This window comes from Larimichthys crocea, chromosome XXIV (genome assembly GCF_000972845.2).
Source record: "Larimichthys crocea isolate SSNF chromosome XXIV, L_crocea_2.0, whole genome shotgun sequence".
NCBI classification, from domain to species: Eukaryota; Metazoa; Chordata; class Actinopteri; family Sciaenidae; genus Larimichthys; species Larimichthys crocea.
Genome location: NC_040034.1, coordinates 15,937,225 through 15,952,354, shown reverse-complemented (window position 1 = coordinate 15,952,354; position 15,130 = coordinate 15,937,225). Strand labels below are relative to the sequence as shown.

The following is a 15,130-nucleotide window of genomic DNA, read 5'->3' as shown; positions in this document are numbered from 1 at the left end:
CAGTACGTCCGTTACTGACAAGATGAAAACCCAAACAGTGACAGGTGATGAATGCTAGGCTACAGCGCACAGCTGCACACACATATCACCTCACACTTTAGGTCATAGTGCACCTTCAGTGCGCTACAGAAATGTTATTAGGCTAGCAGCTGGTGGCCTTGGCAGGGTGACAGAATTATAGTATTGGTTCAGGGGGAAATAGCCCTGATCAACTGAAAAAAAAAAAAAAAATCATTTGTCATCATTTGTCCTGTATTTTACTATCAGGGGGGTGTCTTATCGACACGGACACACAGCAGAACATCGTGTCATGTAGCTGTATTTGTGGATGTACAGGAGCAAACGTTTCTGTGATTGTAATGAGCGGAGGGGTGGGGAAATGCTTTTAGCAGACAACAGCGGAAGGTTTCTGCCCAGCCACATCCTGCTATTGTATACGTTCATTCATGGACACACACACAAATACACACTGCACCTGGTGTGTTACACTGATTTTCAGTATGCTGTGAATCCAGACTATCCAAAAAAAAAAGTGTCAAAAATTCTCCTCTGAGTAAACATCTAACCGGTATATAACTGATTATCTACATAGTTAAAAGAGCATAAAACATACTGCCAGTGCAGCTCTGCACTGCATCAAATAAAGCTCTAATGAAGGGAAGAATACAACACAATGGTAAGATATCAAGTCTTGTCTTACAACGCAGATCTGCAGAAATGTGTGAATGACTCAGTATGATGTAACATTATCAGTATAGCTTATTGCATCATGTGCTAATTCACTACAGTCCAGGCCTTCTTAAACAAGCCTCAGACTAAAGGGGATTAAAACATACTACTACACTACTAAGTGACGTCAAACAGGCTTACAGTGTCGTCTGTAGTTTTTATTTCATGACTCTGTATGGGACTAGCTTTCATAATATTCTCATTTTTAACCATTGAAAGATATAGATAAACAAAAATATGGATTTTAGGATAAGAATGTCCATCACGTACAGTATAGTGTATATCAAATGCTATCAAAGAGTGCCAAAAAATAGACATTTAAAACCAGTTTGTTTGTTTTGTTTTGTTGCTGTTGGATTGGATTCCCTATGCCGTATGGTGTTGTCTCTGTACGTAAATGAGGATGAGAAAACATAAGGAAAGACTTTCAGCAGTGCTGTAGTCCGATACAGCAACAAGTACACAAAGTACCGTACAGGATCAAAACATTTGGTGCAGTAGATGGAAACAGGAAAGGGCCCAAATGGAAACTCTGAGGAACACCAGAGTTCAGTTTGTGATGGGAAGTCTAAAGCACGAGAAATGAGCATGAACGATGTTGTAGTGCCTCTTGTACCTCAGAATGAGATTACGTGGTCTGTGGTGTGTAGTGAGTGTTGAAGGGTCACTTTACTTTCTTGTAGATTAACAGAAAACATTTTTTAAAACTTTTTTTTTACTTTTCTATTTTGCGAAAGTTTTGAGACCTCTGTACAATCTATGACTCCAAACAAAACATTACAAAAATGTCTCATGAATAAGATTAATTCCCTATTAAATCATTTTATTTTGCACTAAAATAAAAGTTAAACTCTCCAATTTTGTTGTCGTTCTTGTTTTCATTACTTTGACTAAGCCTGGTGAGTTATTTCAACTGTCTGTAGTGAACATTGCTTTGAAACATGAGCTGAAGATGGAGATATTTATAGACGTCTGTAGTCATTGGGATTTAAGGGGCCTAAAGTGTAAGGGCTTAAACAGCAACGGGGGATTTCATTCAAAATTCAATTTCTACCAGAGATGAGAGAGAAATGATCTGAAAACAACTCGGGATTGCAAGCTTCAGTCAGTTTACTTAAATGTTCGTAAAGTCTTCAAATATCTCAGTGGAGACGTTGTTGCCACGACTCAGGGAGGAGCTGATGAAAAACTCCATTACCCAGAGCCCTGAGGGTTATGGCAATTCTTAGATATGAAATCAGTGAGATAAATTAAACCCACCATCCATATAGCAACTCAGGGAGAGGAAGCTCTAACTCTGGCACCATTAGCCATATTTAAATATCAGTACCAGTGATTAATGACTCTGATAGCTACACTGTGCTATAGACAACATCTCTACCTTCAGGCTGACTTACATAATTCTTAAAAACTATAATGCAGACACACATTATTCCAACATAATGCAGACGACATCAGGTTTTAGGTGATGACATTATGCACATTACACAGGTTTTCCAGCCAGTGGCCGCGTGTCATTATCTAACTGCTGACTTGTGGGATTTTGCAGATCCTCATTTTGATGTGCATTATGAAGAGTGCAGATACAAACTGATCTCCTGCTAATGCCTTTCTGATCCAGAGCTGTCGCCTTAAAGGAGACCAGGCAGTGCCAGTATTAGCGTACGTAGACAATATTCAAAAACACAAAACTGTTTTTACAGAATTCATGTCTTTTCTTTGAACACTGATCATACAACTTATTTCAACTTGCCCAAATCATTTGTAGATGTATGAAGCAAATAAAGGCCATAATAATTAAAAAGCAGCTATGTACATGATTATGATAATTAACCACCAATACTTTTAGAATTAGAGTTCATGGCGTTATAGCACATTGTATTTAAAATTTGTGGATTAAGGTGGTCTGAATTCCCCCCTTAAAACTTTTCTAGATGGTAAGTTTAAAAATTGAAGTGTCCGGATCTTGGAGACACTCATCTGAACTTTACTTTCTTGGATCACACGACTGACAGAACATAACCTGATGACAGAACAGGCGTTCGCTACTTGGTAGCCAATATGTTGATGTTCATTTACATATAAAAATTTGGTTTCTGAATTTCACCACTCCAGTAACCTGGTTTTTATTTTATGTTTTTACTTTTATCTCCTAAAAAGTCGTTATGGGGAATTCAAACCACATGAATTTAGATTTAGGTTTTCCAAAATTTCAAAGCTATGATTTCATCATACATCACTAAGTACTGGTATGTGGTTACACTTGTGTTATAAAGATGTATTCAAAAGGTGAGTAAACAGATTCCACTAAACTGAACCTCTGGCTCCATCTTGTAATAAATCATTGATTCTTGAAGCTTTCAAAACTACATTTTACAGGCAGTCGGAAAAAGCTTGGTCATTGATCTAAAAAGCTACCATTTTACATATATGTGGTTTTGTAAGGCATATATAATATGTAACACCACTTGCCTTGCAAATACAATTGCTTTGCTTGGTTTAAAAGCCTTAGAAGACTGTCCTCGATTGGAATAAGGATCACTAGTGTGGCCGGTGCTGTGACATTGTTGTCCTGGGATTAAAGTTTCTATCCTCTATGCACAGCTTTGTCTATCTTTCTAAGAATGACATGCATCCGACAGCTACTGAAAAGTTAACAATTCACATCAGTGTCATGTATTCTGCTGCTCACGCTGTTAACACTCTGTACAACATCCTGCACGACTGCGCTGCCGCGAGCTGCCCCCCCCCCCCTTCCACAGCTGACATTAACATGCAGTTTCTATCAGCCTCCCGCTGTGCTGTATTTACCTGCAGGCTGTCCCATGTGATCCTGCAGGAGCGGACTTTAATTTTGCTGCATTGTCCTTCAACTGTAAATTCCTGCACCAAATCCACCTCATTCCACTCCATCCTCACAGACTCTCTTAGAGAAACAGCAGAAACCCTTTTTCAGGTTTCAGCTGGAAAAAAAATGTTGCCAGAGGACTGAAAGAGAAAAGCTTGGGAGGTTTGGTGGCAGAGGGGAGAGAGAAACAAGAGCGATCTTTATCACAACTTTCCCCCTCGTCCGCCCGATGATGTGCAGTGATTTACGACACTCTCTCCCCCGCTCTCTCCCTCTCTCTAGCACTGCCCACGCTCCATCCACCTCTCTCTCTCTCTCTCTCTCTCATACGAACTCTCTCTCCGGCATTGGTGTGTTCTCATATGACGTGTAAAGCCCTCTAACGTGACACTGCATTCAATTACTACAGTAAACAAACATGTAAACCTGTGAAACAACGGAGAAAATCAACAGATCCATTTCTTTTTATACTTTTCCATCCTTCCTATTTCGATATTGTTCTCTTCTCACACCTCCATCCTTTTGTTTATGTCTTGATCTGACTCCTTCTACACATCTCCATCCATCTCAATCCTCATCTCTTTCTATATCTGCATTCCTTCATCTCCCTTTCTCTCAATCCTTGTCATCCCTCTGCAGCTGGCTTTTTGCTGCAGCGACATCCCCTTCTCTCCCTCTTTCTCTCTCCCCCCCCTCACACCTCCCTCTTTCTTTCTCCCACTTTCTCTCTGAAGGGAAATCACTGCACCACAGCCTGATGGGGCACTCGCTGCTCTCAATCAACCCCCCCCAGATGTGTGTTAAGAGGAAGATGATGACGATGATGATGATGCTGTTGGCAGATTAATGAGCGGGGTAGCGTGCGCTGCGATCTCGTGGCACACATTCCTGTCAGACACGTCCGGTTCACACACACACACACACACACACACAACACGTATGCGCGCACACACACGTAGAGTAACAGCTGACTCCTGCTGCGTCATATTGTGCTCCTCTTTTTCTCTGTTTCACTCTCTGCAACATACACACACACAGTGACCTGTAACTGCTGCGTCACACATTTTCTCTTTCACATGGAGAAACAGACGCAAATCTGTTTCACACAGACAATGACACACACACACACACACACACACACACACACACACACACACACACACACACACACCACACAATAATAATAAAAGCAGACTGGAGTTTCTGTCGCATCTGTGCCTGTGAGTGGGCTTTGTGTGTGTTGGCTGGACTTTTTGCAACACACAATGCAGGAATATTAAAAGTGATCTGTTTTGTATTTTATAAATAAATATAGAACATTATCATTGGTAGTAATATTGCAATATGAAATGACATTAATATTCATAGCATCTGTTGAAACCTCCTGCTTTCTAAATACCACTCTTATCTTCTCCTGTAGTGATCCAAAACTCCACTACAGAGGTGTAAGGAATTTACACATGGTTACAGGAAGAAATTGATTTCAGTCATTTGAGGGTGGCGATACTTTTACCTTGTCCCATTTGTGGAGTTTTGTGTAAACTATCTTAGATTTGGCTCCTTTTCTCCATTTGTTTTGTGTTGTTCCAACAACAACAATACCAAGGCGTTTGTGATGGCAAAATATATAGAGCGGCTTGTAATGATTTAGACAATTTGGTAAATTTTTATTGATTATTAGTGGCTATATTCAAATGTATCAGCCCTTCCTCTCTTCCAATTAGAACAGAGATTGACAGCGATGCCATGAAGAAGAAACAAACACTTGGTGACGGAGGCGAGGAAAAACTTCCTTTTAAGGCAGAAACCTCAAGCAGAACCAGGCCTAATGGTGGGCGGCCATCGATCAGTGGACTTAGAGATAGAGATAGAGATAGAGAGAGAGAGAGAGAGAGAGAGAGAGAGGGTAGATAGATAAATAGATAGAGATAGAGAGAGACACTGATGTACAGCAACAATAAAAGAATGATAACTATAACTATAAACTTTAATTGAGGTATGATGATGATTGAGGTAGTTATAATGATGATAATAGTATATGTAGTGGGCGTCAACCATGACCATCAGGGTTTATGAAGCTTTACTAATAAAACACCTGAAGATCACATCTTCTGACACCTTATTGTTTTCTTGCAGCGATATTCAGCCACAGAACATTTCACTGACGCTCTGCAGAGCCAAACTCCTTTCATTTTAATTAATATGTTGACAAATGTGCATGTGTATGTGCTTTTTTCCTTTAAAAAAATATCACAATATCCCACTTTATCCCACTTTTAGCACTTTATTTTTTTAAGTATTATCCCAGAAATATAAAAGGACAAAGAAGCTCCTCTGTAATCCAAAGCAAAAAAGAAATGGCCCAACTGGGGCATGCTCAAGGCTCTGGTTGGGTTATTTGTTGGAATCAAATCTGGCAACACTTGGTAGAGCTGCTTACAGGCTTTTCAGTTCTCACATTCTGAATTCTGAATGCCATCACTGGCATGAACACAGAAAACTCTCCACACTAGTTTCTTCTGTATCTTAGTGGTACTGGCGCCGTACATCCAGTGTGTAGATGTAAATGTATCACTGTGAGGATTTTCTCAGTCACCACAGCCATCTTATGTTGCTGCCGCTCAATAGTCTTTGCAGCAGTTTCACATATGTTGTGATCGCGGTTTTAATCTGAAGCACATGGGGGGATATTTGACCTTCTCAGTGTGTGAGTATTACATTTCCCAACAGTGTATATGTTCTCAGAGTTATGCACACATATACCAGGGCACACACAGACATGTTGTTCCGATCATAGGTCCCATCAGTAATGAAACCCATCCCCTTCCCATCTGCTGTACGCCTCCAGTAAAAATATTCTACCTAATCTACAATAACAACCTTCAGACATTCCTGCAGCCCCGAACGGACCAGCTCTGTTATCAGAACCGCTCCAGTGACTAACGTTCACACAGCGGGGCGGCCCACTGGTTACAAAGATCATCCTGTCGCTGAAAGGTCACATCTTTGAACTTCACCGCAGACAGCTTGTCCATCAATAGCCGTGTGTCCTGACAGTGTCCTTGGCCAAAGCAGTGAACACCTTCAGCAGAGTATAGGCACGATTTATCCAGCTAAGTTCTGGTGTAACACAAACAAACACGTTCTTTCAAAACGTCTTGTATATTTCCTTCGTTTAATATAGTTTTGGGGATCCAGAATATGTTCTGGATGGATGAGTAATATAAGTGATAAGTCAAACTTTTATCGCAGCATCACCCGAGTATTTCTCTAAGTGAATCGAGTCTGCTGGCGTCCCTGAACCCCAGACCCGTCATATAACCCACAGATGCATTTCTAGTGACGATACACAGTAAAAATATTCATCGTAATCTGCGTCAACACAACCTTCTGACATGTGTGTAAGAGCACACAAACACAAAGACACACCTGATTTCTTAATATATCCCTCAGCAGTGCTCGCACACACAGCTGGATGGGGTAGAGTTACACACAGTCGGATCAGCAGACTCAGCTATGCATGTGTGTGTGTGTGCGTGTGTTAACTCAAAATGTGTGACCGTCCCCGTGGTCGGTCTGAGGTTAAGGGCGAGGTTTATAGGACGAGGAGAAGGAGGGAATGTTGAGACAGGGCTGCTGTTTGACTGACCCAGCCCACACACACTAGAGGCTCCTCTTCACTGTCTGCAAAACACCAGTGTTGGGCAGTAAGTGCTACGTATAATTCTTCTATAGTATCATAGTAATGATATCCAGTTATCCAAAAAACTAAATGCCACCACTTCACTTTGTTTTGTTTGTCACAAATAGTAGGTTCGCACTGAGGATAAAAGTTGAAAACAAGACTGTGAGTCCACAGCCACGATGACAGCTCGGAGAGGGTGTGCTTACTGTGGGTGCAACAGTACTTTGCAACGTTGCAACGCTCACGTGCTTACAGTGACAATGCTAACATGCTGATGTTTAGCACCTTCATGCAACATTGTGTGACTTTTTGTTGCTGCACTGACTTGTAATCAGGTCAACGGTCATACGTCTATTCAACTATTTCACAGATTTTAGTGAAACTGGATCATATTTCATGAAAAACGTTTTTTTTCCGTCCTGGTCTGTAAAGGCTCTGTCATTTGCAGAGTTTCTTAATGGACAGTAGCTGCTGTTAGCTAATGTTAGCTCAGTTTGTTAGCAGGGTGTGCCAGTGCGACAGTGAGCTCAGAGCATCGTTGCCCTAGATAAATGCTAATAACAAATGCTAATGGGGAGTGTCGTGCCAGAACCAGAGTTGGGCAAGCTGGTAATGTAACTGAGCTCAACAGCCTTTGTGGATGGAAGAGGCTGAGTGTGACTGAGCAAGGAGCCGGATGGACAGCTAGTCACCTAAAGCTAGTAAGAAATTAGCTGAGACAAAGATGGTAAATTGTGCCAGACCATAAATGAGCAGTGAAGACCACAGAGGCCCCTTCACACCTACAAGCGTAACAATGTGATACATTTTCCATCCAAAGCCAGCAGTCTACCGCCTCCATCAGCTATCACCAAGTCCCACAAAGTGCAAATGTATCTCATAATGGTTCCTCCCCTTGGGACCATGAATGCCAGTAAAAAAAATGTTGTGGCAATCCTCCATATATTTGTCAAGATATTTCACTCTGATCCATAACACTGGACTCTTATGGGCTTTGGCTTGGGTGCTAGCATGGCTTAAACAAAGTGAAAGTATCTCTACTACTTGTTGGAGCAAAGGAATGACATCAACACAGTCTGATTAAAGCCAGGAAGGACGACAGACTTCTCCTGAATTTCTGCAGAGTTATTTGAAATTTAAAAAAGAAACATTTTTCTGCAATAAGTGACAACATTAGCCCTGAGATTAATCTAAATAAATCTGCTGTACACTCTCGCACACACAAAACTGTCAGTGCTGTCATGTTTACATCATTCTGTGGCAAGAAACATCATCTGGTGGGTGTGTCTGTGTGGGTAAGTGAGAGCTTTTGGATATGATTATAGAGCCCAGAGTCACACCCTGATTTAGAGTCCACATCCCTAAGAAACACACACACACACACACACACACACACACACACACACACAATAATGCATGCACAGACGTCAAGGCCAAACAGACATGTCTAAAGTCAATGTCCGTCCAGATTGACCTACACTGACCTAAACACACACTCTGCTCTGATTCTGTGACACTAACACACACACACACACAAACACATGGGCGACAGTCCCATCTTGACAGAAGCCTGTCAAGCAGTTTGTTTAGGTGTGTGTCGTCCATGTGTGTGTGAGTGAGAGTATCTAGAATCATGAACAAAGTCAGAAAACCTTCTGAAACTCGACGAGAAAAGAAAGACAAACACACACACACATTTCAAAGTCACCTCTACTCCTACTTACAGTTTTCAGTTGTTCTATTATGTATGACAAGCTGATGTGAGGCGAAGGCAAAGGAGTGTAAGGTGGGTAGAAAGTGTCAAGCAAACACCCACGCACACTTTTTGAGCTTCACACACGGGCCCATATATACACCCACAGAAAATAAACACATTTTCCAAAACTCACCCTCACGCTCCCGTGTTGCTTTAAACTCTTTGTTTTTACTTGAAACCAAATGGTAGAGGACGAAGAAAGACGGATACCTCAAGACGAATGTGTGAAGGAGTGTGTGAGGTGAGAGGGAGAGAAGAGGGTGGAGGAGGAGGTGGAGGAGGAGGAGCTGCTTGGCCAGCTAAAAATCCTCTTAGCCTGGTTATGTCATGGGACCAAGCTAATCCTACCTTCACTGACTGACCAACACATGAACACACACACACACACACAGGCTGACTAACGAGCAGACTGACCAACACAGACACACACATTTACACAAACATGGTTGGTGACTGGCTCACCGAGGCCAAAACAACGTGCACAAAGCGAGCGTCTGGTCTGGGCTCGAATACAATAGCCGACACGGTTGAAAATAGCTGTTAGTGATGAATAAAAAGCTGCTCGCGTGAAGTCAGCTGCTCTTTTTACGACATGACTCGTTATTTTGTAGAGACGAAAACAGGATCAAGAAAGCAAGCAGAACAAAACGTGGTTACCTAATGGCACTTAGTCAGGCTGGTGACAAAAGGCTAAATCCCATTTCATCTCTTTTACTGTCTGCATTTAAAAATATATACAGAAATTAGACTTTATGTGTAGCTTATATACTACGTGTGTGTGCGTGTGTGTTTTCACACATGGTGCTGGTAGAGAACTATAATCATCACTGTCACTAATCCGTGGGCTAATCCGCTAGACTACACACACAGACGAATACATATAACAACAGGTACAATATGCACACCAAAACATGTTTATGACTACTGCATGTTGACTATATATCAAACCAAATATCACAGATTACAAATATATTAAAGGAATATTTAGTTACAGCTCTCCTGCCCCAGTCCAAAAGTAACAAAAGTTAATTAGTATCTGTACGTGCTATTGGTTTTCCACAACTGCTTATCCTTATCAGCGTTGCAGGGGCTGGAGATAAGACAGGGCACACCCTGGACACGCTGCCAGTTCATCACAACAATTCATGCTCACATTCATAACTATTAACCTACATGTCTGGACTGTGGGTGGAAGAGGAAGTCAAAGTACCCAGAGAGAACCCAGGCAGACACAGTGCCCACTGTGTCTGCCTGGGTTTAACATCTCAAGGGTAAAACAAGGAGTTTACAGGCTGGTATTCTGGAAATGAAGGTTTAGGGATACAATAGTATTTGATCAAGCTGGTCTTTCTCCTGAACTTAAACACTGTATCTATGTGTATAAATATACAGATACTGTCAATGTGTTGAATCTAAATCTCATATTAGGATACATTGAGGTACAGGCCTTTACAATTGACCACAGTATATAAATGAAGTGAAGCTTTCAACAATATCATCATATGCTTAGAGATATTTATATGCACAATAGATCCTGGGTGTTGAGATTGAGCTAATTAGAGATGCATAAGACAGTCTGTGTGTGTGTGTGTGTGTGTGTGTGTGTGTGTGTGTCTGTCTGTGTCCACCTACCCTGTCATTAGCACTCTCTGTTGCTTCTGTGGTCCAGCTTTGCTCCAAAGGCTGCTGACTTCCTGCATACAAATGAACAATGAAAAGAAATCTGAGCAGAGATATTGAAATAAAAGAAGTCAAAGAATCAGGGGGGAGCTGAGCCTCATGGCCTGGTAGACTGCTATAGACATGTGACTGATGCGTGTGCACACACACAGAGACACAGTGAGCGGGCCTTAATTAAGCACTAAACCATGTGTGTCTTATCTCAAAGATAAATGAACAGGCGATGAACATTGGCCTGTGTCAGGCTGTGAAAATTCACTTTCCCTTCCTCTGCGTGCACATATAGATTTAAAAAAATCATGCCTCGATTTACTTGTATGTTTATGTTTTGATGTATTCTGATGGTGAAAGTGTTATTATGTTTATGTGTCCTTGTTAGACTTCTCCTTATTTGCATTCAGCCTTATTCCTACTAAGGCTGCAGAGGATGTTGTTGGCAACTTGCCTGCTGTGACAGCACTGAAATGCAGAGGACGCTTTGTTGCAATAAGACCCTGCACAGTCTATATGTTTATGTATGGCTGTATGTTTCTGACACAAGAAGACATTTCAAAAGAAGTGATATTTGGATAAAGATAAAACTAAATTATGTGTGCAAAAAGTGAAATCTCCCACCATCTCATCTACACTTAGCTCCGTATTTCTATAAATAGCATCGTTGGTTTTAATTCTACTAAGACCAGACAGGTCCAATCTGGGCTAATCCCAGCCAGAGTTTCACTTCCAGTCAATAGAGGAGTTAATACAGCGCTTAACGTCCAGATGAGCAGATAAAATAGCATCTTCAACCTTCAATTTTCTTTAATTACCGTAGATTTAAACGAGACGCTGCCACACCAGGACAGTTAAAACTGTTTGTTAATCATCATTAGTTGTGCAGGGCACCGATCAGACTGATTAATTACCTCTGTTTCATCCCAATAATTCCCCCCCTCCGTTATAGGGCTGATCATTTGGTGCAAGCTTCTAAGAGGAAGCCGATGTCCTTGTGTGGGAGGCGCAAACTCAAACAGGCACCTTCAATAAGCCACAGAGGGCAGACGATGTTAAATTAGCCTGGGAGGAGGTAATATATTAGAGTAATGTGTTGCTCTGATCCTTGGAGAGCTGTTGGTGAGTTTAAGAAGCTGTATTCTGAAAAAAACAGGTGAATTTATGTACTGTCATACAGTCGTATGTTGACGGCAATCATTCCTATCAAAACTACATGTGTATGATGTTTTTGGTGCTGGAAACAGGAGAGGACAGGGTGGAAAGGTCTCTTCTCTTCATAGCAGGTGGCTAAATGAACCGCTGCTATATTTTTTAAATCTTACTCTAGATCATGTCCTGCTGCTCATAAACCTATTTCAGATCTACAGGAACTGTGATCGGATGGAATCTTGCCTTAAAAATCAGTTAATTGTTGAATAAAATTTAGCTACAGACGCTAAAGCTCAGATATTATAATAAACAATTAAAACACACAAAGGGAAAACCTTAATGGGCCTCCATGACTCAGCCGAGTTGTTTGTGAGTTATTTATTATTCACTTCACAGGTTACAAGCACGCGATAATAATGAGATTCTAATGAATGATGATTATGTTTTAAATGAAAGGGAGGAGAAAAGGGAATGTACCAGCAGGTGGTGAGGTTGCCCTGTGCCTGCAGCGATCACACAAAAACACACCAGCGTGACATTATTTCAGCGGGAACCCTGCTGTTGGACGCTTTGGGCACAACTATTACACAATTGCTTGTTTATTCTTTGTTTACCAGAGAAAAGAAAACCATTTACCGTGGCTATTTGGTTTAGCATCGGTGCTAAATGTTGATTAACTGAGTTCACGCGTGTGTTCTCTGAAGCACCGAGCTTTGTGTGCAGCTATTTTGGCACGATATCTGGTATTCGTGCAGCAGACCAAACATTTTCCTGTCCTTGTCTCTGTCACCCCCCCCCAACCCCCTTCATGTTTGCCCCGTCTGTGTTATGTAACTCTAATCATCTTATCTGGCTAATTACTGACCAAGCCCCTGACCTCTCCTCTAAACCTCATACACACCACTAACTGTGTTATTAGTGTGTTTTCTTCGTGTGAGTGAATGATGCTCAACACTGGGGTAGAAAAAAAAAAATCTAATCAATATGAAAGCTTGTCAGTAAGCGCTTCATATTCACACTGATGTAAGAAGTTTGTGTGGAATCGACGTGTTTGTGCGTGTCTGTGTGTGTTGCTGTACCTTGTGTCCAGGAGGGGCAGTGTCTGAGATAGAAGCTGACCTCCGGCCTCCTGGATCCCCACTGCTGGAGGAGATCCAACAATAACAACTCTAGAGGGAGAACTCGCTCTGAGGAGAGACAGAGGGTGAGAAGACGTTAGCCAGGCTATTACAGAGCGAAGCTGGTAGCGATTAATCCACGGAAGCCAGGAAGAGATGATTCATAAATGAGATCATTATATACATTCACTTATCATTACATACATTATCAGTCCTGGGTAACAGCAAAAATAAAATGTGTGAAATAAAATGATATTAACATAATATTCTAATAATTATATAAAATAAATGTTTTTATGATTATTCTGACCTCCTCAGTCTGTCATTACAAACTTTGCTGTGCTGCACAGTCAAACATTATTCATACAACAGTTTCATCATATAAATTGTACTGTAAATCCAAAAGTTGTAAAAGATACCAAATATGTGAATCTGGATTTTGTAAAAATGCGTATGAATTGAATGATGTTGATGTTTTCCTCAGCGTAAACGTCATATATTGTAGCTTTTGAGCAGAAGTAGTAATTAAAAGGAAATCGGATGTTCAGTGATTTATTAAACACAGCAAAGCTTAAAATCCTGATTATATTCCTTCTCTTAAAAGCGTAATCTATTAAATATGTAAACGAAGGGTTAAACCACCCAACAAAAAACTAAAACTAAATTGGAAACCATACATTTGAGATGGCTGAATTGATGTCTCTTAAGTGTAAAATGTTATTTGAATGTTTATTTATATTATTAATACAGTTTTATCTATAACTCTCTTTTCATGTATATGTATGTGTTAATATTTCAACGTTGATATGAATAAAGGAGAAAGATTGAAAGGTCAGGGTATTCTAATGTTCCATCCAGCAGCAAAATAAATCAATCCACAGCTAAGAATACACGTGCGTAGACGATGTCTTAGCAGCCACATACACACACCAGTCGTGAGGTCGGTTGTGGCCTTGAGGCACGGCCTCTCGTCACACAGCAGCACTTTGACACAACACCATTTATTATGTGCTGCCTCACAGTGTCACCCTCGGAGAAACAGTATAGTATTAGAGCCATTTATAGCCAGTCTGACCGCTCGGTCACACCACAGCGCCACACAAACACACTCTGTTGTTATGTGGATCATTGCTTCTGCAGATACGATTGAATGAATGTAGGCCACGCTTTAATGGACACAGTAGCTCTGGGTGTCTGCATGTGATGGACTGGTCTATTCAAGTTTACAATGGCACGTGTTATACAGGAGGCACTTAGCACTCTATTGATTCTGCAGCCGTGATATGGTTCTGACTTTGTTTAAAGATAGCTTTAAAGAAAAGGATGTAGGTCGGCGTCACACTGTGATTATCCGGTCATATAATTCCAGTTTATTGTCGTGTAAATACTCTAATCCTCAAAGGACTGTCAAGAGGGTGTCAACAGTAATTATATTAGTGTTGAACATGCTGAAGAATTATGTGCGTGTGCATGTGTGGATACAAATAGAGGTCTGGCTACTTTGGAAACAGCAGAACAATAATAATAATTATCATCATCATCACACTGTGTTGGAGCTTCGGTGAGTTCATGATTCAATCAGACCAAAAATGAGAGTCATTACATCAGTTTAATTCTTCTAATTATCATCAAGAAGTTTGTTGTGTAGAGTTCTCAGACTGATTATGTTGGTGTGTCAGATGAGCTCACATGCTGCAAGAAGCTGACGCTACAAGGTAGTGCTCATGGAAACAATGTGATTTATATAACAATGTATCATCTGCATAGAAGGATATTTTTTTAAATCTGTCTAATGATCTTACATTTCATCTCTTAATTATTCATGTCGTGTCTTGGCTTTTTTCTTTAATTCTATTTTTTAAATTGTATAAAATAAGTTAAATATTATTTTATTAATGTTATATGTGTGGATGGATGCTTGGTTGGATAGACTCACCATGTCCATTCCATACTTCAGCTAGGTGACACTCCCCCTCGCCGGCTTCTTTGCAGTACTCGACCACGTCAATCACTCTAGTAGCCGGAGTAACTGGGACCTCAGTTAGCATCTGCTGGGTGTCATTGAGGTAAACCGTGAGGATCACCTGTAACCACAGAAACAAACTTATGAAACGTCAAAAAACATCTGACAACACTGAGAAATACATTTCACGCTTACCGCAGAAAGTCAC

At 40.9% G+C, this 15,130-nt stretch overlaps 1 protein-coding gene across 5 annotated transcripts in view; it reads right to left on the bottom strand.

Moving 5' to 3' along the window:
• LOC104932650 (apoptosis-stimulating of p53 protein 1) overlaps positions 1-15,130 on the bottom strand; it is a 46,185-nt gene that overhangs the window by 17,342 nt on the left and 13,713 nt on the right. For 4 of the 5 annotated variants that reach the window (XM_019266385.2, XM_010747930.3, XM_019266384.2 and 1 more), the window contains exons 2-4: positions 14,896-15,043; positions 12,921-13,028; positions 10,651-10,712 (exon numbers count right to left, since the gene is read on the bottom strand). In XM_019266385.2, coding sequence (XP_019121930.1) covers positions 10,651-10,712; positions 12,921-13,028; positions 14,896-15,043 — 318 coding nt within the window. Of the gene's footprint in view, positions 1-3,540; positions 3,869-10,650; positions 10,713-12,920; positions 13,029-14,895; positions 15,044-15,130 lie in introns of those variants that run through there. The other variant, XM_019266387.2, reaches the window with a different exon arrangement.